Source organism: Benincasa hispida, chromosome 10 (genome assembly GCF_009727055.1).
Source record: "Benincasa hispida cultivar B227 chromosome 10, ASM972705v1, whole genome shotgun sequence".
In the NCBI taxonomy this organism is placed as follows: Eukaryota; Viridiplantae; Streptophyta; class Magnoliopsida; order Cucurbitales; family Cucurbitaceae; genus Benincasa; species Benincasa hispida.
Window position 1 is genome coordinate 6,244,542 of NC_052358.1, and position 26,670 is coordinate 6,271,211.

General features: G+C 35.6%; 1 protein-coding gene and 1 non-coding gene across 3 annotated transcripts; one reads left to right on the plus strand and one right to left on the minus strand.

The window, feature by feature from the left end:
* Nucleotides 1-3,258: 3,258 nt before the first annotated feature.
* On the minus strand, nt 3,259-21,323 carry LOC120089506 (magnesium-chelatase subunit ChlD, chloroplastic). Of its 2 annotated transcripts, none has more exons than XM_039046999.1 (15): nt 21,001-21,323; nt 20,611-20,789; nt 19,984-20,068; nt 19,590-19,906; nt 19,385-19,508; nt 18,883-18,975; nt 13,101-13,196; nt 12,578-12,718; nt 12,251-12,451; nt 12,004-12,159; nt 5,550-5,657; nt 4,408-4,542; nt 3,881-4,045; nt 3,637-3,757; nt 3,259-3,553 (listed from the first exon to the last, which is right to left on the minus strand). In XM_039046999.1, the coding sequence occupies exons 1-15, from the start codon at nt 21,265-21,267 to the stop codon at nt 3,468-3,470; spliced, it is 2,274 nt and encodes a 757-aa protein (XP_038902927.1). In that variant the 5' UTR covers nt 21,268-21,323; the 3' UTR covers nt 3,259-3,467. The 2 variants fall into 2 exon arrangements, with proteins under 2 accessions (XP_038902927.1, XP_038902929.1); XM_039047001.1 differs by having other exon boundaries at nt 12,251-12,448; nt 21,001-21,321.
* Nucleotides 21,324-23,782: 2,459 nt separating this feature from the next.
* Nucleotides 23,783-23,855, plus strand: TRNAR-UCU. Its single transcript has one exon. It is a non-coding gene; the product is annotated as a tRNA-Arg (tRNA).
* The last annotated feature ends 2,815 nt before the right edge of the window (nt 23,856-26,670 follow it).

The following is a 26,670-nucleotide window of genomic DNA, read 5'->3' on the forward strand; positions in this document are numbered from 1 at the left end:
GACACCTCAAGAAATTGAGGATATAAGATGTATTCCCCTATGCCTCAGTTGTAGGCAACTTAATGTATGTTATGCTCTGCACTAGGCCAGATATTTGTTATGTAGTGGGAATAGTCGGTAGGTATCAGTCTAATCCAGAGCTCACTGAACTGCAGTTAAAAACATCGTCATGTATTTTAGGAGAACAAGGGGCTACATGTTGGAGTATGGAACTAAGAATTTGATCCTTATGGGATACACTAATTCTGATTTCCAAACTGACAAGGATTCTAGGAAATCCACGTCAAGATTAGTGTTCAACCTGAATGAGAGAGTTGTAGTATGGCATAGCATCGAGCAAGGATGCATTGTAGACTCTACTATGGGGGCTGAATATATAGCTGCTTATGAAGCAACAAAGGAAGTGGTTTGGCTCATGAAGTTCTTAAGTGATTTGGAAGTTGTTCTAAACATGGACTTGCCTATCACCTTATACTGTGACAACAATGAGGCAGTAGCCAATTCTAAAGAGCCCCACAGCCACAAACAAGGAAAACGTATTGAGAGGAAGTATCACTTGATACGGAAAATTGTGCAATAAGGAGATGTGATCGTCACAAAGATCGCTTCGGGGCATAACACCACTGATCCATTTATGAAGGCTCTCTCGCTAAAGTGTTCGAGAGTCATCTAGAGAGTCTAGGTCTGCGAGACATGTACATTGTATAATCTAGAGCAAGTGGGAGATGTGTAATGGGTATACATATACCCTAGTTTATTGTATTTATTTATCATTCCCACTGTTTTGGGTTATTGAAATTATGTACATCCCACTAACTAGAGTTTTAGTTCAAATGGGAGTTTGTTGGGTTTTATGCCCTGAAACTTGTAGATAGTAAATGTAAATAATTGATTGTTATCAATAAAGAGCAGTCAATGTTATTTCAATAAGTGTTATTAATTGTGTTGTATACGTTTTGTCTTAATAACCCTAAATCCTATAAATTAACATTCTAGGTTTTTTTATGAGTCTTGAAGTGTATATGGAGACATACAGCGATTAATGTTCAAGATGCAGCTCAAAGAGTAGTATAAGGATAAGTTTGGGTACCTTATCCTAGTAACACTATGAATACGATCCGTTTTGTATTTGATACAAACACAATGATCCGTGTTTGTGTAGGTTACATGTAAGTGGGGGTATCCTATGCAATGAGTTTGTATAAGACTGGACCGCAAAATAGTAACCACTAGATGTAACTCTATTGACTAGTTAGGTTTCTATTTCAATAGGATGATCTAGGCAACTTAGTCTTAATCCTGAGTGTTTATGAACTTTTGCTCAAAATAGATCATCCTTTGATTTGTATAAGTAGAAGTGGTCAGTTCACCGACTCAATATGCCTACCATTTTGAGGACAAGACCGAGTGGAGAGCTGGAAACATAATGATACAAGATGGATTTCACTCATTCCTAACTATAGAGTAAGTAGATGAGTGTTCCCTCAAGTGGTGTTTTCAGGTTGAACAAATGGCTCTACCCTCTCACTGGCCTGAAAGGGGTTTATGTTTAATAGTTGAACCATAAACAGGTTGTTCATTAGAGGAGCATTGGTACTTAAGGATAAAAAAGTAATTCAAGGGTAAAACGGTAATTTTGACCCAATTGGTGTTACGAACACTCATGAAAGACTAACTTATTGTTATTGGTCTATATTCATGAACACATAAATATATCTGCAATGAGAAGAATGCATGTGTGGATCTTTAGTGAAGTGTGCCCATAATTAACAAATATTGATTAATGTGGTTAATGAGTTTAGCCAACTAATCTCATATTGTTGGAGCTTCGGATCTATAGATTCATAGGGTCCCCTTCCTAGCTCGTAAAAAGAATTGAGGTAATTATGTCTTGAATAGAGTTTGAAAGTTAAAATTCACTTAGGAAAATAGTATAATGTATAATGATACATTATAATATGAAGTTTATATTTTGATTAAACTTTATAATTTAAATTTAATTGTGGATATGATTCAAAATTAATTTATGAGAGAATAAAATATTTGAAGGAGTACAAATATTAATTGAATATGAATTGGATTCATATTGAAACTATAGATTAGAATTAATGCATATTAGATGCACATTAAAACTATAGGTTATGAGAGAAATACACTTGAATATGATTCAAATGTAGGCTGTTATTTAATTTGGTAATTAATTAACGTAGGAGTTAATTAATTATTAATTTAATTAATTGAATTAAAATTATAGATTATGTGAGAGATGTCTCATTTAAATATGATTTAAATTAAATAAGATTTAATTAATTATTTTAATTAAATTATTATTTTATTTTTTTTTTGTTAAATCAAATAATAACTCCCACGTAGGGGAGTTATCTTAAACGGATTCCTCATTTGGTTGATAAACCTGCAAGCTTTACAGGTGATCAGGATCTTCAACAAAACTGTTTTGTGCTCCAAAAAATTCTCTAAAAAATTCTCCTTTCCTTCTCCCCATTATTGATTTGGTACCCACAAACCAATACCTCAATTCTCAAAGAATAGAGAGGTTTTCAATTTGGTCGTATTCGTGATTTCGATCCCAAAGGAGAATTGACGTTCGAGCCATCAACGAGTGTAAGGTTCTTTCCTTTTTTTCTGTAGGATTGAATTCCTTTTTTTTAGGCATGCTCAACTTAGAAATTTCACAGTAGATTTTAAAGTCTGTGATATTTTATTGTTTTCCAATGTACTCGTATTTCAAATTACTCAATTAATTATCGAGAAAGGTTTTGATAATTCCACTGTGCTAGGGTTTTTATCCCTATAGTTTGAAGAGAGATGTTGGGGGAGGGGAGAGGGGCCTGCTGCTTTCAAAGAAGAAGCTTCTTCAATTTTTTTTTAAAATTCTAAGTGTATCATTTTAATTCAAATTCATCAAGATATATCGAACATACATCAATAATATATCAAGGTAAATCAAGTGTATCAAAAGTATCAATTGTATCAAATGTATTAAGAGTATTATGTATATCAGACATATCAAGTGTGTATCAAATGTATCCATACATTTTTTTACATTTTATATTTTAAATCGTGAGCTGCAATTTTTTTTTTTTTTTTTTTTTTGACAAAATTAAAAAATTTGGGCCACGAGCCTAATATTAAAAACTTATTTGACCCATTTTGCAACTAGTCCATAAAATAATATATTTCTTATATATGGATTTGTTAATTAAAATGAGACTAGTCCGCCTATGTTCACTTGCTGTATTTCATCATCAGAAGAAGCAGGCACCTCTTTCACTCATTGATTAAGACAACTACTGCAATACAACATTTAAATGGGGTAGATTCTGCAACAAAATGATCTGCCCTTTTACAACATTGCCAAAAATATAAGTACTCTTTACACTGCAGGGAGAAACCTGTTTTCATTTCAACAAAATTAGTGAACAAGAAAACCAACCATTTCAGTCCTTTTACGAGCTCTTCAATGCCGAAAGAGCATCCTTCGTCGCAGCAGAGATAACAGCATCAGAGGCATTCGGTAAGTAATAGTATTTTCCTGCAAAGAATGGAATATTGTGTAAGAAGTTCTGGCGTCTGTGGCTCTCTATTAATTTTGAATTATTTGAAAATGGAACAAACCTTGAGCTACTCTAGCAATCTCCTTTGCAAAACCAGTTGAAACAAACTTGTTTTCGGTATCAATGACGAGGAGAGACATTCCTGATTTGTATATTTTCCCAGCCACTTCAAGAATCTCATCCTTCATAAGAATGACCGTTTTCACATTCAGAGGATTGATTTAGAGATAGATGCAGTAAGGTCACGACAAACTGTAGCACACAAAGTGCATCAAAGAAAAATAGGGTAAAGCACTTGTGTTTACCTTCAATTCTTGTGCTGAAGGTCTAGGCGCATCAGCAGCAGCAGCAGCTGCTTCAGGATCAGTGGATCTTTTTAGTGATATGTTGGCTCTGCCATCAGTTATTGCAACAATCATCACTCTTCCTACATCACCGCTTTTCTCAGCATTTAATCCAACCCTGACAGCCTGAAAAAGTGGATCAAAAACGACTTTAGGACAGACGTATTTAAGTTTGTTACCATTACAATCAGAACAGAGAATTTAGCAAAGTTAATGGGCCTGCTCCTTGCAGGTGAATAAGGACTAGTACAAGTCCTGAATAAGTTGGAAAGGAAAAGACCTACGTAACTATAATACTTTACTTTTACCATCGCTTCCTTTTCAGTGTGCCAGTTTTTTAGTCCATCAAACAATAGAGATCAGTAATATCATCTTCAGAAGAAGGGGGGCAGCCTAAAGTTCGACTTTTAAGATGGTTGAAGTTGGATAAATGCTTTAATAGCATCGTTTTGAGGATGAAAAACTTTGAGATGGTAGAAAATACTAACTGTGGTAAGACCATGAGCCAGGGGAGATCCTCCTCCACAAGGAAGTCTCTCGAGACGTTTTCTTGCCATTGCAATAGATCTGGAAGGAGGCAGAAGAACTTCAGCACAATCTCCACGGAAAGGAATTATGGAAACCTGTAATGTGATTTTTAGATATAAAAACACATATTACTACAAAGTCAAACAACAAATAAATTTAAAAATTAAATAATAATAATAATAATAATAAAACAACAACCACCACGCCACTTAGAAGTCTTGACCATTGTTGCTTAGACAATCAGAAAAATTGAATTCAGGTTTCTATTAAGTATCTTAGGGTGAGTTTCCTTTCACACCTTATTATCTTAGTGTGAAATTAGGTACTCCTATGAGAAATAGATAAAATTAACATGTGGTTAAGTAGTACAAACAATTGTAATTAGGGGAAAGAAAAGTGGAAGAAACTAATCACCTCTACTCAAGTATATGCTAAACAATTTCCCCTACTTTTTTCTCCTTAGGAATCACTCAAGCATTTTGAAGATATTTGATGTAATATAAGATAAATCACCTTAAGATTCGTGACGCATAAAAGGGAGCATTCACTAGCATATGGAATAAGAAAATTTTCCAGCCACTCAGATGCTCTTAAATGTCACATAAGAACATTGATTTAGCGGAAGGTCCTTACAAAATCTAAATATAAAGTATCCCTTTTAGGGAAATTTTTTTTTTTTTTTTTTTTATACTTGGAAAAAAAAAAAAAAAAAAAAAAAAACAAGGGGTTCCCACTTCTCAATGATCAGTTAACTTTCTTCCCAAATATTACAGTTCAAATCATTCTTTCCAATCATGATCAACTGTTAAACCAGGAAGGCACTAATTTTCCCAATGCGACCTCTCCACCACTAGGGAATCAATAGAATAATAGAAATTGAATTATAATACAAACACATTTCTTGATCTAGGAATAATGAATGTTAGACTAAATTATCTTTTCCATACTAAATCTTAGTTACACTTTATGGTGAAGTTTAGACAACCATGCTATTGCTGCTACAATCTTTGAGGAAGAAATTTGATGTTATGTCAATGCAAATATCAATTTCCTGGAGCCACGTAGACCTTCACGGTGCATAATGTTGTGATCTTTATGTTACCTGATCCCTGCTTGTATAGCTTTCTGCCAGTAACTTGAGGGCTGCCCCTTTTGCATTTTGCATACGATTCAATGCCATGCTCCCACTAGCATCAACTACAAATATTACCTGCCATAAGTAACCAAATCTAAGAATCAGCCATCATCATAATTCAAATTCAAACTGAAACTTAAAATAAATAAATAAATAAAATTGGGAAGCCATTATCTGAAAAAAAAAAATAACAAGTTTTGTTTGATGAAAATTCCATTTTTAGTGTTTTTGTTCTTGATTTTTTTTTTTTTTTTTTTTTGTGTGTGTGTGATAAGAAACAAATTTCATCGATGAATGAAATTTACGGAAGGGCAATATGCCAAAGCCAAAAGATTATAAAAGATTCCTCCAATTGGCCAAAAGAAAGGAAAGACTATCAGAGCTATGGAAAGAACATTTACACCAAGTCATAGCCAAAAAGATAACATGATCTCCATAAATCTATCATAAGCGCATTCCTTGTCATTGAGGATGTAGTTGTTTCTTTCCATCCAAATGCTCCACAAAAAAGCCCCAATCAAGTGCATCCACATAGATCTTTTACCAAGAGTGAAAGGATGACCCACAAGAGTGTACGAGAGGTGGGCAATGGCATCGCTAGGGAAGGTTGTAGACCAACCGAAGGACTGTGTAATATTCTTCCAGAATCTGTTAGCAACGTGGCAGCTGAAACATATATGGGATGGGGTTCCATGGGCTGCCTTACAGAAGGTACAGCAGTGAGGGGAGAGGGCCATGTAAGGGAAATATCGCTGGATTTTATCGCAAGTGTTAATAGCCCGTTCGCTAACCTCCCAAAGGAAGAATTTGATCTTTTTAGGGTAGAAATCAGCCCAGATAGCACTATTTAGGAGTGAATCACTATCAATTGGGGATGTGGATAGGTCATATGTGAGAGCCTTCGTTGAGAACTCCCCTTTAGGGTCCGGGTTCCAAACCTAACGATCCTTGTGCGTAGTTAAATGAACCCCGCTAATGACATTCATGAAGGAAATCCAGTCTTCCACCTCATTATCGTTAAAATTTCTTCTATAACAGTGTAACCAACCATGTTGATTGTTCCACGAGTTCTCAAGGATGCGTCTTTATCGATTGCCAAAGCAAAAAGATGAGGGAATTGTTCCGCGAGAGAAGTATCGCCCAACAAACAGTCATGCCAAAAAGAGATGCGGGCTCCATTGCCCACTTTGTAAGATACTCTGTCGTGCATAAGACCCATATGGGACAAAATAGCCCTCCACGGCCCTTTAAGATGTTTGGGAAAGAAGCAATTCGGCCAAGCTTTCAAGTGCAGAAGACCATATTTGGCATCAATAACCTGTCTCCATAGGGCAGTCTCTTCATGGTAGTACCTCCATAGCAATTTAGCAAGAAGAGCACGATTTTTGTCAACCAATTCTGGTATACTAAGACCACCATGATCAAGGGGTTTGGTAATCTGTTCCCATCTAACAAGATGGGAGCCACCTTTCCATAAAAAGTTCCGGTATAGTGTTTCAATATCCTTTGTGACTTTGGCAGGAATCTTGAGAAGAGACATGAAAACGTGGGGAGCTTGGAAAGAGTAGCTTGAATAAGGGTGAGCCTACCTCCCTTAGATATATGTGAGTGGTTCCATGATTGCTTTCTATCAATCTTTTCCACAACAGGATTCCAAAAGGAACAAGATCGAGGCTTGTCAAATAAGGGAAGGTCGAGGTAGCTGGACGGCCAGTGGGATACTTTGCATCCATATTTGTTGGCAATCAACCAAATATCAGTATCGGTAGTGTTCATTCCCAATAATACTGATTTCTGATGGTTGATGTTCAGACCAGAAGCTCGTTCAAAGAGTGTCACCAATCCAAAGAGGTTGTCAATGGCATCGTTATCCATGGAGGAGAAAAGGATAGTGTCATCTGCAAAAAGAAGGTGGTGTACCTGGGATGTATCCTTCCCCACGTTGATTCCCCTGATGATGTTATTGTTGCCAGCCTCGATAAGCATTCAACTAAAACAATCCATAATAAGGATGAAGAGGAAAGGGAGAGGGGATCTCCTTGCCTGAGGCCTTTAGAGGCATGTATTTTCCCCCTGGGCCGGCCATTAATGATGATGGAGAAGTTTGCTGTGGAGATACAACCTCTGATCCATTTCCTCCATGTGGTGCCAAACCCTTTGTGCTCAAGAACAAGGTTAAGGAAATCCCAGTCAACCTTATCAAACGCTTTTTCAATGTCTAATTTAACAACCCCCTGCTTTTTCCTGTTGGCACGATCTTCAATCACCTCGTTGGCTATCAATGATACATCAAAAATTTGTCTACCTTCAACAAAGGCAGATTGGTAATGTGTGATGGTGAAAGGACCTTTTTAAGGCGTTCAGATAGGACCCTAGCAATAATCTTGTAAATACATGAGATGAGATTAATAGGTCTATAGTCCCTTACCGATCGAGCATCAGATTTCTTAAGGATGAGGCAGATATATGTTTCGTTGACACAGGCATTGATGATCCCTTTCTTAAAAAAATCCTGGGACAAACTCTTATTGTCTTTTTTAGGATGTTCCAATATTTTTTAAAGAATTCAGGGGCAGGGGTCTGTTTGAACCAAGATTCTTAAGGGCAAGAAGGATTTCGGCTTCAATGAAAGGAAGCTCAATATCAGCGCTTGTTGAGATGTGATAGGGCTCCAATGCTCAATGGGGGGAAGGAAACGTGTTCCATCATCCTTAGTATAAAAGGCCTTGTAGAATGTAATAAACTCGGATTCAATCTCCTGCTCTATCAACAGACAATGTCCCAGCATAGACAAGATTTCAATGACGGTGGTTTTTCCTTTTTTTGTATTCATGAGAGAGTGGAAGAAATTAGAGTTCAGATCACCATCCTTTAGCCATCTTTTCTTGCACTTTTATTTCCATAAGATTTACTCTTTAGAACTCAGTGCGAGGATTTGTTCTTCTTTAATGGCCCTTCTTCTATCACCATCATCCTTAGTATAAAAGGCCTTGTAGAATGTAATAAACTCGGATTCAATCTCCTGCTCTATCAACAGACAATGTCCCTGCATAGACAAGATTTCAATGATGGTGTTTTTTCCTTTTTTTGTATTCATGAGAGAGTGGAAGAAATTAGAGTTCAGATCACCATTCTTTAGCCATCTTTTCTTGCACTTTTATTTCCATAAGATTTACTCTTTAGAACTCAGTGCGAGGATTTGTTCTTTAATGGCCCTTCTTCTATCACCATCATCCTTAGTATAAAAGGCCTTGTAGAATGTAATAAACTCGGATTCAATCTCCTGCTCTATCAACAGACAATGTCCCTGCATAGACAAGATTTCAATGATGGTGTTTTTTCCTTTTTTTGTATTCATGAGAGAGTGGAAGAAATTAGAGTTCAGATCACCATTCTTTAGCCATCTTTTCTTGCACTTTTATTTCCATAAGATCTACTCTTTAGAACTCAGTACGAAGATTTGTTCTTTAATGGCCCTTCTTCTATCACCATCAGCCTGTGTAAAAGTTCCCTATTCCTCCATGGAGTCTAAGACAGCAAGATCAAAGAGGTGTTGGTTACGGGTTGTGTTCAAGCAACCAAAGGTGTTCTTGTTCCAACCTTTGATGGCAGGTTTGAGAAGTTTCAGTTTCTGCATAAAACCATAACCAGGCCATCCAAATGATCTATTGGAAGTCCACCAATGTTTGATGAGTGGAAGAAAGGAGGGATGATCCATCCACATATTTTCAAAACGAAAGGGCAGAGGACCCCATTTTGCAGCACCCAGTAGAAGGAGGATGGGGTAATGGTCTAATGTGGCCAGTTTAATCTTTTGACAAAAGCCTCTTTGAATTTCTCGACAATGGCCTCGGTAATAAGAACATGCCTATCAAAGTTAGAGTAGGGATGGCTCGGAAGTTGGACCATGTATAAAGACCGTTCTGCAGGGGGAGGCCAATGAGGTTGCAATCCTCGATAAAAGTATTGAACAGCCTCATGCTACGGGAAGAGGAAGCCCCAGAAGATTTCTCAAAGCTCCAACGGGTGACATTAATGATTGTATGAAGAAACGGTCAATTTTGGGGGTTTTGGTTTCCTGAAGGATCAGGATGGTAAGGTTATGGTTCTATGGTACCCTACCATAGAAGGGCCATATACGCCTGTTCACAATTTTGGGGGTTACGGGCGCTCCATAATGTTTTTTTTGTTCTTGAAATTCATTATTGTTTCCTCCTAATTTCCTTCCTATGGTTTTCACCCTTTTTATAGAAAGGTAAAACTATTTTTTTATTTTTCAAAATTAGCTTGGGTTTTAAAAACATTGATAGAAAGTGGAAAACAAAGAGATTTAGAGGTGGTAGTAGTTGATAATGGGCAGAAATGCACATTATCACAATGCAAATATATAAAACAATGTGGGTATGCGACGATAAAAATATACAAAATCGTGTCCAAAAGCATTAAGTTGAGAATATTGTGGTCGCATGCGCTCATCGCATTAAAGCAGCTAATTTACTTATTTTGTACAGAAAAATGCATTGGCGCAAAGCAAATTGCGATCCAAGGAATTCGGCGTCCAAACACAGTGGAAGATTGCGACCGCAAAGTTTTGCTCAAGAAGGTGACCGCATAAAGACGGCGTATCAAGGTAAAAGCATAATAAATCATGATGGGACGAAAACCTGATGACGGTCGAATCCGAATTTAGTTGACAAGCCGTTAACGACACACTGTAGCAAGTACATTCAACTTTTTGGTGACCATTAATCAGCGCATCAGACAGAAGAATTTATGACCGCCCATCATTGCAATCATTTGAGAGAAAAGATTCTTCACCTTGAGCTCTATAAATACCAAAGGCCACCATCGTTAAAGGAATTCCAGTGTTGGAGTTCTAAGTTCGAATTCTACACAGTTCGCCATATACATAAAAGATAGATCATAGATAGCCGTTAGTCTGTAATTCTTATACTTAGAAAGCGGAGGCGAGCGAAGAGAAGAAGGCACCGAGAGATCACTCCTAGGTAGCTCGAAAGACTGCTAGGAGGCGCTGCAAACAGAGAGAGGGTTGACACTTGCGAAAGCAAGAACATTTTTCTGGGTAGAGTAGAGTAAAAGACAATGTAAAAGTCCCGGAAAGCAAGACATTGCTACCGGGCTTCTTATCCCTGCTTTCCATTGTTGTTTTGTATTCTGACTTTATTTATAAAATGGAATTTGCATCTCAACATCTGTTCAATCTCTTCACATGTCGCATGAGTAGCTAAATTTCTGAATGGGTTGAGAAGCACTTAGCTAGCATAATCTAAGATCTTCATTTTATGCAATCATCTTGTCTTATGTATGCGTCCTTCACCCTTTAGAGATACTTGAGAGAGTAGTCTAAAGAAAGAACCTAGACTTGAGAGAGTCAGGTTAGAATCTAGGCTTGAGAGAGTCAGATTAGAACCGCATAAGCAAGAGATAGCGACTTAGAGATAAGTTCTGTTTGCTATTATGCATCGCATGCACTCTAGAAATAGGATATGATAGTATGTGGTCATCTTGTGTATGTGTGTGTCATTCATCATCGCATAGACAAGAATAGAGGTTTAGACATAAGTCCTATTGACATTATCGTATACATCGCATGCGTCCTAGAATTAGGAACTATGGCATTTGCATTGAGAGATGACATGTTGTTGTGTGTATGTAGCATGATCGCATAACTTGAACGCAATCTTATGAAGTGTTAGCTAAATCCCTTCTCAACCCCTTCCCTGCATACTCATCGTAACTTTCACTGTCATCAACTCTTTACTCAATTCTGCCGCATAGGATCTATACTTAAAACAATACATCAACCACTTATTTGTATTTGTCACCGCAAAGGAATCAAAATTTACCAACGCATAATATCTCAGTAATCCCTGTGTTCGACCTTGGACTTACCAGGAAACTTAGTAAGATTTATACTTGAGTTTTACTAGGAAAACTTGCATGTGCAACACATAATTCACCACCGCAATTTCATACCATTATTTTATCACATTCACAACGCATCAGTAGTGTTTATAAACTTAAAATTTCAAAACTCCAATGTTTATCAAACCTGACCTAATATTTTGTGCTAAGTCTACAACTCTCAAGGTTCTGAAATTCAGTACCTCTATAGAGCAATGAAATCAAAGTAGAAAACTTCCAAGTACAGCCAAATCAAGATATGCTAGACATTTTGATTACCTTCCTCGCGTATGTATAAGACCGAATCCATTCGATTTCTAAAAAGGATTACTAATCCTTAACTTTTCGAAGAATTAAAAAGGATTATTAATGATGAGCGAAGAATATATTGCAACTATCATTTCATTTCCACTCATTTTGTGTCTCAAATTTCTTATATGATACTTATTTAAAAATATATATAACACAGTGATTAAAAGAACTGAAGTTTGATTACCAATGCTCCTGCTTTCCTAGCCATTCTCTTTGCTCTCATATCACTCTTCTCGACAAAAACTTTCCTATTATTTTGAACATCTTTTGCCTTCCGCAACTTTTGATATGGAGCAGCTGCTCTAAGCGTTGCATCAACTGCTAGCCTCTTAACAGGCCCCTGCAGAATATGACGCTCGATAGAAAAGTGTGTTTCAACATCAAAATTAAATTCACATGTCCCGAGTGAAAGGGTCAGGAAGTTGACTGACCTTTGGAAGCATTGGTTTAATATATCTTCCTCTGTCCTCTGAAAAGATGACATTTTTTGCCCGCCCAGCCTTGCCTCTGCGTCTCTGTGCTTGTTGAGCAAAGAAAAGAAGTTTCTCATCCACCAAACCTCCTTCAGCATCAAAAATGAATTCTTCAGGTAATTGCTCCTGCTGTTCATTCTCTTTATCATCGTCTTCCTGCTTACGAAAGGAAATTTTGAGTTGGTGAATAATCAAATACACTGTGAAAATATTCGATTGAAAAATGGGGGGGATCATTGACAATCATTCTACATCAAACTGGAATTTTTATGGATGTACAAAAACCTCTTGTTCTTCCTCTTCCTCTTCATTCTCCTCTTCTCCAGATTCTTGATTTTGCGGAGGTGGAGGTGGCGGAGGCTGTTGATTTTGCTGATCTGATGGATTTTCATTGATCATTGAACGAGGTAGAATGACTAGTTCAACCTATAGTGTGCAATATGTCAGAATGGAAAGCATATATGATGCTGCCAAACTGAAATACGGCAGACCTTTTCACCTATTGGAACACTTAACAATACATAGGAAAACATAAAATTGTACTGGATAATGATATGAGATGCTTAGTATCATTGTTGCTTTGGAACAATTAACTAAAGCTTATACCTGACAAATTCCCCATCAAAGAAGCCAGCAAAAACAAACCGACTCTTGGCAAAAATAAAGGGAAAAAAAATTCCAATCATGAATAACACTCTAGCATATGTAAAACCACGGCCACGGTGAGAAAAGATATATTTCCACTTATGCAGTCAACGTGGTAAAAAAGAAGTAGCAATCCAGTAAAGAAGACAATATATCAGCTTACAGCTTTTTTCAGGTCATCGGCATAGACTTTTTCCCTCCCCTCGAGAGCAGCCAGGCATTTGGCAACACGTGCTGCATATAGCTCAGCTCTGTGTCCCTGATTTCACCAGTCATATATTGGACAATCAAGATAAGAAGCAAGAAAACTGTAAAGCCATGACCTTCTGTCTAGTTACTCAACTTCCACTAGATATTTTTCATATTATTTTCACTTCCTCAATCTCTACTTTTAGAGAATAAATTTCTTATCATTTAATTAGATAAAAGATACATATATATAAGAGAATGAGAAACCCTAATCTAGGATATACAAAATTACAATAAAAGACGACTGTACAAATTAATTTAAATATATCTTATAACACTCCCCCTCAAGCTGGAGCAAATATGTCAATCATGCGCAGCTTGTTGCATAAATAGCTTATTCTTACTCTATTTACAGCTTTGGTAAATATATCTCCCAACTGTTCTCCAGTCTTCATATATCCTGTAAATGTTAACCCTTCTTGTATTTTCTTACGAACAAAGTGACAATCCACTGCAATATGTTTAGTTCGTTCATGAAACACTGGATTGGATGCAATATGACGTACAGCTTGATTATCACACCATGATTTAGCTGGCACAGTAATGCTAAAACCCATCTCAGATAAAAGTTAGTGTATCCATGCTATTTCACACACGGATTGTACCATAGCTCTATATTCTGACTCAGCACTCGAACGAGAAACTACATTTTCTTTCTTACTTTTCCATGACACTAGATTTCGTCCTACAAAAACACAATATCCAAAGATTGATCTCCTATCCTCTTGAGATCCAACCCAATCAGCATCTGAAAAACATTCAACCCTCGTATGACCATGATCTTTATATAAGATCCCACGTCCAAGTGCAACTTTAGATAACATAGAATCTGTTCTACTACAACCTAATGATCCACTATAAGAGAAGACATAAACTGACTCACAATACTCACAGAATAAGCAATATTCGGTCGTATCACTATTAAATAGTTCAACTTTCAAATTAATCTTCTATATCTTTCAGGGTCTTTAAATAATACTCTTTCTCTAGTAAGTTGCAAATTTGATATCATCAGAGTACTACATGGTTTGACTCCTAATTTTCCAGTCTCATACAACAAATCAAGTACATATTTTCAATGTGACAGATAAATATCTTTCTTGCTTCTCATTACTTCAATACCCAATAAAATACTTCGATTGTCCCAAATCTTTCGTATAAAATTGACCCTGAAGAAAAATCTTGAGAGAAGATATACCTGATATATCATTTCTGATGATAACGATATCATCAACATACACAACAAGCAAAGTATTGAAATAAAGAAGGGTAGAAGAAAGAAAACAAGTTTACGTGGAAAACCCTAGATCAGGGAGAAAAAACCACGACAGAAGAATTTTTATTATTTTCTACTCACCAAAAAACTATAGATACAACGTATAAATAGACCCCGACACACCCTAAAATAGTATAGAAAAGTAAAAAGACTAAAACGCCCTTAAGGAAAATACGACATTTTCAACACAAAGTAATACCATTATCAGATCGTCGATAGAATGCAGACTGATCAGAAGCACTTTTCTTAATACCAAAACATTCGAGTGCTTGACTAAACTTACCAAACCATGCACGAGGACTCTGTTTCAGTCCATACTAAAATTTTCGAAGACGATACACCTTAACACTCTCTCCTTGAGCAACAAACCCAGGTGGTTACTCCATGTAAACTTCCTCCTGAAGATCACCATGCAGAAAAGCATTCTTAATGTCAAGTTGATGCGAAGGCCAATTATGAGTAGCAGCCATAGACAGAAATAGTCGAATAGAAGTTAATTTAGCAACAGGAGAAAATGAATCAGAATAATCGGTCCCATAGATTTGGGCATAATCTTTGGTAACAAGACGAGCTTTCAAGCCACCTGGGTTTGTTGCTCAAGGAGAGAGTGTTAAGTTGATGCGAAGGCCAATTATGAGTAGCAGCCATGGACAGAAATAGTCGAATAGAAGTTAATTTAGCAACAGGAGAAAATGTATCAGAATAATCAGTCCCATAGATTTGGGCATAATCTTTAGTAACAAGACGAGCTTTCAAGCGAGCCACTGTTCCGTTAGGATTGGCTTTTATAGCAAACACCCATTTACATCCTAGCCTTCTTTCCTGTCGGACGCAAGACTAAATCCCAAGTATCATTCTCATCCAGTGCAAGCATCTCCTCAATCATTGCACTACGCCACCCAGAATGAGATAAAGCTTCATGAACAGAGTGAGGAATAGAGATGGAATCAAGAGATGTAATAAAGGAATAAGTGGGGGAAGACAACCAATTATATGAAACAAACGAAGAAATAGGGTAAGTACAAGTATGTTTATCTTTTTGAAGGGCAATGGGTAGATCATCACTCGATTCCAGATCAGATGTCGAAGAAGCCATCAGTGTAGGACATGTGTCAGAAGGTGCCTGTGGAGGATGCCTAGAGTAAACTCGAGTGACCAGTGGGTGAGCGAGAAGAGACACCGAAGAAGGTTAAGTAGGAGATGATGTGAAAGAGGTAATCTCATAGATTTTTATCCTCCTCTCCTTTACAATGACTAAACGGTGAGGGACTAAAAGGTATATCTTAAAAAAACGTAACATTGGTAGAGATAAGATACTTGTTAAGAGTAGGACAATAACAACGATAACCTTTTGAACACGTGAATAGCCTAAGAAAATGCATTTCAAAGATTTTGAATCTAATTTGGTACGATGTGGATGAAGATCCCGAACAAAACAAACACAACCAAAGATCTTAGGGGAAATATGAAACAAAGATTTCGCAAGAAAAAGAATACGATACGGAATCTCTCCATTGAGGACAGAGGAAGACATTCTATTAATCAGGAAGCAAACAGTGGACATTGCATCGCCTAAAATTGCTTTGGAACATGCATTTGAAAGGATAAGGCGCGGACTGTTTCAAGGAGGTATTTGTTCTTTCTTTCAGTGACTCCATTTTGAGATGGAGTGTCAGCACAAGAGGACTGATGAATGATGTCATGATCACATAAGTAAGATCCAAGTACATGAGAGAAATATTGACCAGCATTATCAGTGCACAAGGTTTTGAGAGAGACATTAAATTGATTTTGAATTTCAGCATGAAAAGCACAAAAATGAGACAATAACTCGAAACGATTTTTCATTAAATATAACCAAGTCACACAAGAATAATCGTCAACAAAAGTAACAAACTAACGAAAACCTGTTTGAGACACAACTAGACAAGAACCCTAAATATCATAATGAACTAACTCAAAAGGAGTGTTGGCTCGTTTATGGACTCTAGGACTAGAGCTAAGATGATGAAATTTAGCAAACTAACACAAATCACAATTTAAAGACAACAAAGAACGAAATTCAGGATAAATTTTCTTCAACACGGACAAAGAAGGATGACCCAGATGACAGTGAACCGCAAACAGGGATGTAACGCCAGAGAGCTACAACTTTTGGTATCTGGTGGACAAAAATGTAAAGGTCCCCCGACTCATGTCCTCTACCAATAATCTTCTTCATCATATGATCTTGAAACAAGCAATAACCAGGAAAAAACAAGACACGAAAATAAAGGTCGCGTGTAAACTGGCTAATAGAAATTAAATTAAAAGATAACTAAGGCAAATGTAACACAAAGGACAAAGAAAGGGATGGGGTGAGAGGAATGGTGTTGGATCCAAGAACAGAAGAGGTGGATCCATCTACCAAAGTGACAGATGGGGATGGGGCAAGGGACAAAGGTGTAGAAAATAAGTTAGAATTACCTGTCATATAAACAGTGGCACCTAAAGTCTATGACCCACTTAGTAGATGATGTAAGAAGGCATTTCAAATTACCTGTCTTAGCAATGGTGGTAGTAGGGTTCGATGAAGAAGATGCCTACACGGATTCCTAAAATACTTGAAATTTAGTAAAATCGTCGATAGAGATGGTAACAGACCTTTTGGCCATATCACTAGTGGAAGTTATCTGTGCATGTTGAGATCGTTGAGCCTTATACAACAAATTTTGACAATCACGTTTCAGATGTCCTGACTTACAACAATAGTGACAAACAATCTCCTGAGAATCTGATTTTCGATTATCATAACTAGGCTTCTGAAAATTGTTGGTCATCCCTAGAGTAACCCGAGAGTTATTATTCTTGCTTATAAGAGCACTAATAGGATGAGAAACAGACGAACCAGATTGAGAACTCTCAATACGAAGAACACGACTGAAGACCTCCTCTAATGATGGAATCACAGAATCAGAAAGAATCTGTGTTTTAGCCATTAAAATTCAGGTGAAAGTCCATTCAGAAATATCATAACGGTCATCTTTTCTCGTTGGGCTTATTGAACTTTGACATCTGGGCTAAAAGGTAACAATAAGGCAAGTTCGGCAGCTGTCTTTTTAAGCCTCATAAAGTAACTTGTAACAGATTCTGCTTTTTGTTCGGCTCGAAAGAATTGCATACAAACATCAAACATTCGATGGACATGTTCTTTTCTCGAGTACAAAAATTCTAAAAACTCTAAGAGATCCTTAATAGAATTACAATGATCTACGAAACCAATAATCTCACTCTCAATGGAATTCTTAATCTAAAGATAAAGTCGAGCGTCATCACGGAGTCAAGCCTTTTTCTTATCATCTTGTGGTGGATTCTCGGTCACATGATCATCCATATCAATACTAAGTAAATAAAACTGAATATTCTAACGTCAATCGTAGTAATTAGCTCCATTTAACTTATGTTCTATTATCTTTGATGCTAAGGGAATTATATTGGATACAACCATATGCTTCATCTCATCCATTAAGAACCAACACACAATCCCACAGGCATAATTAAACAAATCAAAATCAAAAGCAGGGTAAATCAAAGAGCGAAACAGCCCCAAATTAGAACAAAACAGTCACAAACCCTAGGAACAAAAAGGCATTTTCCAAACAGCCTCACACTCGAGTAGATGTTGGTAGAACTAAAGTCACAGATGGACCGAAAAAGCTAACCCAAGACGAACCCAACCGACGGAAGTGAAGAAGACAGCCTCATGCGTTCTCACGCGTCAGTGCGTGGCGATGGAGCAATTCTGAACTAGCGGCACGTGTGACTCACGCACGGCTGTTTCATAGCGGCACGTGTGACTCAGGCACGGCTGTTTCCGATGAACGGCGACGGCAGACGGCGCCCCTCCTGAGGTGGGCAGTGTCGTCAAACGGTCACTCAAAGTGATGACCCAAATTCAAACCCTAACTCACAAAGCCATCAAAGAATATTCTAAACCCTAAACAAAGAATGGCTCTGATACCATGTACTCTGTACTTTTAGAGAATGAATTTCTTATCATTTAATTAGATAAAAGGTAGATAGGAGAATGAGAAACCCTAATCTAGGATATACAAAATTACAATAAAGAATGATTGTACAAATTAATTTAAATATATCTTATAACAAACACACGCACACACCCAAAGAGAAAGAGAGTATAAGAAGAAGAAGAATATTGGACACAGAATAAGAAAATGGAGCAAATAGCTCATTCCAACCCCATCTTGTTTTCAATCTAAAGCTTAAATGGGAATAGTGAAAGATAGTTGTCTTCATCAAGGAAGATCCTTGTTAGAATTTTCAAATGCATGGGAGTAATCAACACATGATGAAATACAGGTCAATAATGAATATGAAGTCTGTTGAAAATTAAAATCAAGAGGCAAGAATTGGTAAGAACCTGGCAACCACCTCGAATAGCTTCCAAGACAAGGTACTTTAATTGCTCCCGGCCGATTGTAACATCCTTCAAATATTCTCTTGACAAAATGATCTGCATATAATGCGTTTCAATCTTTAACTATTATTTTTACAGAATAAAAAAAACCGTTTTGCTGAGTATTTGATTCATAAAAAGTAATAATAAATAAATGTAAAGACATTACAATAATTGTGCTTTTTATGATAAAAGAACTGTTAAGTTTATGAGCTTGAGTTTATATCTAATATTAACTAAGCAACCCCATGAAACAGGGTTTGTAGTGATACATTCATGGGGTTCATCCTTCTTCTTTATCCATATGAATGCAAAACAATGATGAAGGCAGTAAATATAGAACTCGAGAGATTTCACCTTTAATATCCAGGAAGTTAGTGAGTTATATCATGGAACTTGCAAGTAGTTATTCATTAGGGCGCAGATCCTTTAGTTTAACCATCTATACGATAACATGCCAGCTTACCTGAGTTTTTGCAAACTCTATTTCCTCCTCGACCATTTTCAAAACTTCCCTACTCTGTTCTTGAAATTGTGTAGCAATTCCTACAGCTGCAACACGATCTTCAAAACTCATAGGTAAATCTGCACTGCATAAGAAGTTTGTCATAGTCGAATGAGAGAGAGAAATAAATATATGATTCACTTAAGTGGCAAAACATCTACTATACCTTAAATTAATTGCAATCCTGTCTAGCAAGTGTTCACGAACAGCACCCTCTTCTGGGTTATAAGTAGCAATTAAAAGTGGTTTGCATGGATGCCTAAAACTGATTCCTTCTCTTTCAACTACGTTGACTCCTTCAGTTAATACATTAAGAAGCAAGTTACTAATGCCCTCGTCCAAAAGATTGATTTCATCAACATACAAAACTCCTCTATGAGCTTCAGCAAGAAGACCAGGCTGGAAAACAGTCGTTCCAGTCTTTACAGACTCTTCAACATCAACAGAACCAATGAGCCTGTCCTCTGTAACTCCAAGTGGAATCTGCAGCCACATCAACTTGCTTCAATAAGCAATGAAAAATGAGCTCTATGTGAGATACCAAGCATCGTGGTAAGTACCTGAACAAAAGGAGACTTAACAATCTGGGTTTTGATATTACCGGATGAGTCATATTCAACACGATCAGCAAGGCCATCTTCCCATCTTTAGGTTTTTTTTTTTTTTCAGGAGGACAAAAAATAATTGTTATAATAAATTAAATTAAATTAAAATTGAATTAGAGATCAGACTTCTTTCATTCAAGAAATAAAGGCCAAAAGCTTGTTAGGATGCTATATTTCTTTAAAACCATCGCCTAACTTTTGGGCAAGAAAACTCATGAATTAGCAGATTATGTCACTGTTCAGAAGACAGTGAACACCCATGATTGTACAGTCTCATGCTCTCGATAAAACTGCATTTAGTGCCTGCTCTATTGATCTCAATAGGAAGCTAGGATCGACTTATACAACGTATTATTTAAAGAAGTCGAATCTTGGGTTCACAAGATAGAACATTCCAAGGTCGAAATAGAAAAAAGGTCATTATGGGATCACCATAAAAATCCATGGATCTTTTAAATTTCATATCCCTTGTCATCCTACCCCTAACTAACATCTACGCTATTTCCTATCAGGTGCAGAACAAAATTTCTCGACCGAAAATGTAACGTGAAATGATCGCTTCTAAATACTTGGCAAGCTTACTCTTCTGGACAGGATGGATCAGCATTTGAAATTGACCCAACAACTACTTCAATAGGTGGCAAGACGGCATGTAATCCACGAGCCATAACTGTCTTAGCCGTTCCTCGCTTCCCAGAAATGGCAATGCCGCCAATTTCACGGTCGATAGCTCCAAGCAAAAGAGCGGTTTTAATTGCATCCTGTAGAATAGTCGATGAAAGCCACAACAATCAACCGGTCACGGTTAATTACTATACAGATACCGAAACAGCGATGCTACAAATTCAAACGATTATCTACAAGAATCGAAATTAAACTACTCGAAGGACATCATAAGCCAATTATCAAACCAGGCACAAGAACCTTAACGCTAAATAGTGAGAGAGAGAGAGAGAGAGATGATTATAGTACTTGGCCAACAACTGCAGCGAGGGGGAAGTATTGTCTGCCATAGGAAATTGCTTCTGGCTGCTCTGACGCAGCTACAGCTCCATTGCCGGACTCGACGACGGAATTTGCAGAAGCGCGAATGCAATGGCGGATTCTGCGATGGGGTTTTGGGAAGAAAGGGGAAGAGGAAGAGATGAGAAGAGGGCGGAATCTGAAGGAAGGAAGAAGAGAAGACTGGAGATGAGGGAGAGATGTTGAAGAAGATGGAGTGAGAGCTGTGAGTGACATTGTTATTGCAGAGAGGAAGAGAGTCTTGGCGCCCTCTTTCTTTCTTATCCATTCGTTTTCTTGTATTTATGGTACTGGCTATCGGTTTATTTTCTATTTCGAATCTATTCATTTATAAATTATAAATAAGATTATTTTAGTTTTAGATAAATTATCAAAAATACCTTGTTGATCTTTCTAAGAGTTCTATTTTAATTGTCCGATTGTATTGATCTTGTAAGGGTCAATCGTGAGGGAGTAGACTTGTGGAAGTTCTCTGATATGGCTGGGTGTATCATTTTCTTCTTTGGCTCGGCCCAAATTGGGTCTGTTTCTTAGTGTCTTAGATGGTCGAAGGGTCTTGTTCGTCGTTTGTTCGTGTAACGGTTAAGTTTATTGATCTTATGTATGATTTTGGTTGTACATCTTCATTCCTCTTTGAAAAAGAAGGTGGGTTAGTTTTTTTATATGTCAAAGTGGTTTTTCTCATTTAAGCCACGTTTACCAATTCAGAATGAAGATTGATGTAATCGTAATTTAATTTTACTAACAGGTCAATCGTAATAGATCTCAATCGCAAATGTAATTAGATCGTTTTTTATCGCATTTACCTAAAATTGAGAATTTGGTCAATTTTACTATTACCGTTGTAATTACCTTTATCTCTAAGAGGTAAGCCGTAAGATTCATAATTTTGTTCTCTAAAATGATAACAATAATGGTAACCATAACCATAACTGGAACAGTAACGATATGACTAATTTTCAGACGCAGTTTAATTGATCACCTCGCGCTCCTCATTCATATTACATTACTTGGTTTCGGATTTTTAATTGAGGCCACCTGTCAATACGAATGCGGATGCCAGTAAACACTAACAAACGGAGAGAAAAAAGAAAAAAAAAATCTCGCTTTCTATATTACATTTTATTTATTACGATACACCTTTCATAAACGTGACTTTATTTTTCAGGGTACTTTCTCTCTTCCCTTTGGTGGTTAATGAATCGTTTCTTCATATATATATATATATATATATATATATATATATTAACTCTTAAAATTTGATTTTTTTTTTTTTCCTCAAAATAATCCTTATAAGCGTTTGTCTTTAAATTCGTAGATGGAGGACTGAGGAGTTAATATTTGGTTATGTGAACAAATAAATAAATACCTGAATAAAATCGATGATAACAAAGATGCATGCCACATTTCTAAACAATATTTGTTGTCATCTTCTTCCTTTCAACCCTAGGCCCTTAACTCTATGTTTTATTTATGATTTTCCACCAACTCTGACCCAAAATTTATCTCTGATATGTATCTAGATTTGTTCACTTAATCTGGTTTTATTAGATTTGTTCACTTAAACAATATATTTCATCAATGAATTTGTGGACAGAGGCTTCTCAAGGTTGTTTTAAAATACTTTAAACTTCGATGGTTAAAATTATCGATTTTGAAGTTTGAGGGTAAAAATAAAACCAACCTTATAGGTGAGATGTATTTTTTATAATTTGATCTTTAAAATTCATATGCACAACTTCGAGTCAAGTTATAAGCTTTCTTTTTTGACATGAATATAGATGATTAGTGATTGACTTTTTTTTTTTTTTCCTTTTAAAGTTAGTGGTTCAAATTTCCATACCATTAAAAAAATCAATTATTTTAAGGTGATAAGTTATATCATAATATATACTTTCAAATTATATAGAAATATCAATTTTTAAATAGGAAATTTTATAGAAAAAAATGTCAAACTATTTATAGAAATAGCAAAAAAAAAAAAAAAAAATCAATAGAGACTTCTATCAACGTATATCACATAGTATCAATGATAGACTTCTATTAGTTTCTATTATTGATAAATACCGACAAACTTCTATCCGTCTCTATANTAAAGTTAGTGGTTCAAATTTCCATACCATTAAAAAAATCAATTATTTTAAGGTGATAAGTTATATCATAATATATACTTTCAAATTATATAGAATTAAAAAAAAAATTGAAAAAATTTCACAAATAAAAAATGTCAAACTATTTACCTAAATAGCAAGAAAAAAAAAAAAAAAAATCAATAGACTTCTATCAACGTATATCACATAGTATCAATGATAGACTTCTATTAGTTTCTATTATTGATAAATACCGACAAACTTCTATCCGTCTCTATAAAAAATATTAAATTATGATATTTTGTGTAAATAGTTTTTTTTCTTTCTATTTTTTAAAATCTCCCATTAAATAGTTATGGGTAATTGTGCATATGCATGTAAAATTGGATCAAATATTTCTTGAAAAAAAAATTGATCTATGTTTCATCATAGTAACGACCTTTTAGATAAGTGTAACCACCTGTTGACTTAAATTTGGCTGTAAAAAGTAGAAATATTATTTGATGGTATGGTATGGGTTGATGAATTATATAAATTCTTGTATATTATATTAAATTTAATTCACAAATTTATAATTAACGAACAAAAAAGTTATGTAAAATTCTTTAATTAAATTTATTCTAATTTACTAGCAACAAATTGCGCCCGTGGCCTAATGGATAAGGCGTCTGACTTCTAATCAGGCGATTGTGGGTTCGAGTCCCACTGGGCGTGCACCAATATAAAAACCACAATTAATTTGTATTGACCAATCATCTTTTGAATTTTTTTATAATTTTAATTTTGCTCGTCATGTTGCATGCTTTATTTTTTTTTTATTTTTTTAACTTTACTTTCATTCTCCAATCATGAAACTGAGTTTCAAACTCAATTCTTGAAAATGTCTAACTCACAAGTGACTTAACACCAACAAGTCAATTATCAAATTTGATTATTATAACAAAACGTTAAATATAAATAGCAAACCAAAACATATTGGAAAGAAACTGCTTTTTTTAGTCCTCAAGTTTGCACCATTTTTATAGACATTTATTAAAATTTTGAAATAAGAAACGATAATAGTTATTAAACAAGTTTATCTCTCGAGAAACGAGAAATGAGAACATTATCAAACATGCCAATAGTTTTTTTTTTTTTTTTTTTGTATGAAGTCTAACATGTTATCATGAATAGTGATATTGTGATATCATTCTATCAATTAAAACTTTTATACATAGTCAAATCAAGTCTTAATGAGTTATTTAATCTCAAATACTACATTATATAATATACAAATACTATCAGTGATACCCTTTACATTGTTAGCAATAGAAAAGACATTACTGACAATAATTATCAATGATATCTTTTATGATTATCCACCTAGAAGAATATAATTCTATACCTATACGCATGACATACAAACACACTACATGTATCAATAAATTAATCAAAAGACCATGATTATTTACAAACAAGTATAACATGATATCAAATTCAAACAACAAAAAACATCAAAACATTACCATTGATAGAAACATATCAACAGTAGCCACTATTTGGCTGTCATTGATAGAAACATATCAGCAATAGTAACTGATAGCCCATTTCTCAAATTGAAGTCCATGACTAATAGCAACATCACTAATAATAGCTATCAATGATAGTAACTGACAACATATTTATTGAATTGAAAGATATCACTAATAGTAGCTATCAGTTGCTATCGCTAACAGCAGTTATCAGTGATATTCACAGATAGTAGCATCACTAATAACAACTAAAAAAAATTACTAGTCATAATAACTGAAAGCAATTATTAGTCATAGCAACTAGAGATGTTCACGGGGCGAGGTAGGGCCGGGGATGCCATTCTCATCCCCGTCTCCGTTCCCCATTTCATTCCCCATGGGGATTGGGTTCCCCGCGGGGAATTTTTCCCTGTTACTTTTTTTTTTTTGGTAAAAAGCTAAATAATTTAAATCACTAATGTGAGCAAATTTTAGTTAAATAATTAACTTTATCACTAAATTGTTTATTATGGTTAGTTTTATATGACAATTTGAATTTAAAGATAAATTATTCAAATTTTGGCTTAAAAAAGCTAATTAATTTTTTTTAGTAGAAAGAAATAAATATAAATCAAATTATTCACATATATAATCTAAATTTAAACATTAATTTATTAGGTTTCCCAATAAATAATCAAATTTGAAATTTAAATGTAATATTTATATAATAATAATAATAACATAACATTAGATAACTATACTAAATAAATATGTAAAAGCTAATCGACGCAGGGTCGGGGAATGCATTCCCATCCCCGTCCCCGTTTAGCTCACAAGGAANCCGTGTATTGAGGGATTCCCTGACTCGTTCGGGGTGGGTCCCCATGGGCCTCGACTCCATGGGTTTTATGGACATCTTTAATAGCAACTGATAGCACATTTCCTAACTGAAAGTTATCGCTAGTAGTAGTATCACTGATTGCACCTATCAGTGATAACAACTAATAATAGCACGCTTCTCAAATTGAAAACTATCCCTGATAGCAGCCATCGGTGACATTCACTGCTAGCACACTTTTCAAATCGAAAGACTACCACTGATAGCAGCCAATAGTGATAGCTACTAATAGCAACTATTGGCGATAGCCACTAATAGCACATTTTTCAAATCGAAAAACAACCACTGATAGCAGCTATCAACAATAGCTATTGATAGCTACTACTAATAGCAACTATCGACGATAGCCACTGATAGCACCCTTCTCGAATTGAAAGCACTGATAGCGGCTATCAGAGATGACTTTCAATTTGATAAAATCGGAAAGCGACACATAAAATAGTGGTTGGGCGTGGTTTTTTTTTTAATCTTTTACCGTTTTTTGTTCTATATATGCAATTATTTTATCCTTGTACTACATATTCTATTATCTTGGGCTTGAATTTCATTTATACAACTAGCTTATAAAAATATCGTGTCTAAATTATTTCTTTGAACGCAAAATTAGAAGTTATGAAATATTAGATACAAAACAATCCATGTTGCTAACTTTAGTAAGTGGTATATGATTCAACCTGCCCACGAGTAAATGAGTTCAGATCTCCACTTACAAACTGACACGGACAGACTATAATCGGTCAAATTTCTTAACTTCCATTATACTGAACATGGATTAAAAATAAAAATTCATTAATGAAAAATAAAATAACAAATAATGAACAATTTTGAATGAGAACTATCTATTAAGGGGTTGTTTGGGGCCCAACATGAGATGGTATATCCCACATTCTATATCATTTTTTTTATCTTATCTCACTGATTTTAATTGTTCATGGGCCCATTTTCGAAATGCGTTTTGTATCGTACCGTCATTTTCTTTCCGTGTATCATATCATCTCAGTGCTTGAACATATTCAATTATACTTTATCGTCCATACTTGATAAGAATTTTCCAAACATCAAAACTCTCGACATCAAAACTCCCCACATCCTATATCATCTCAGCGCCCCAAATAATCCTTAAGTGACATAGCAACACTGC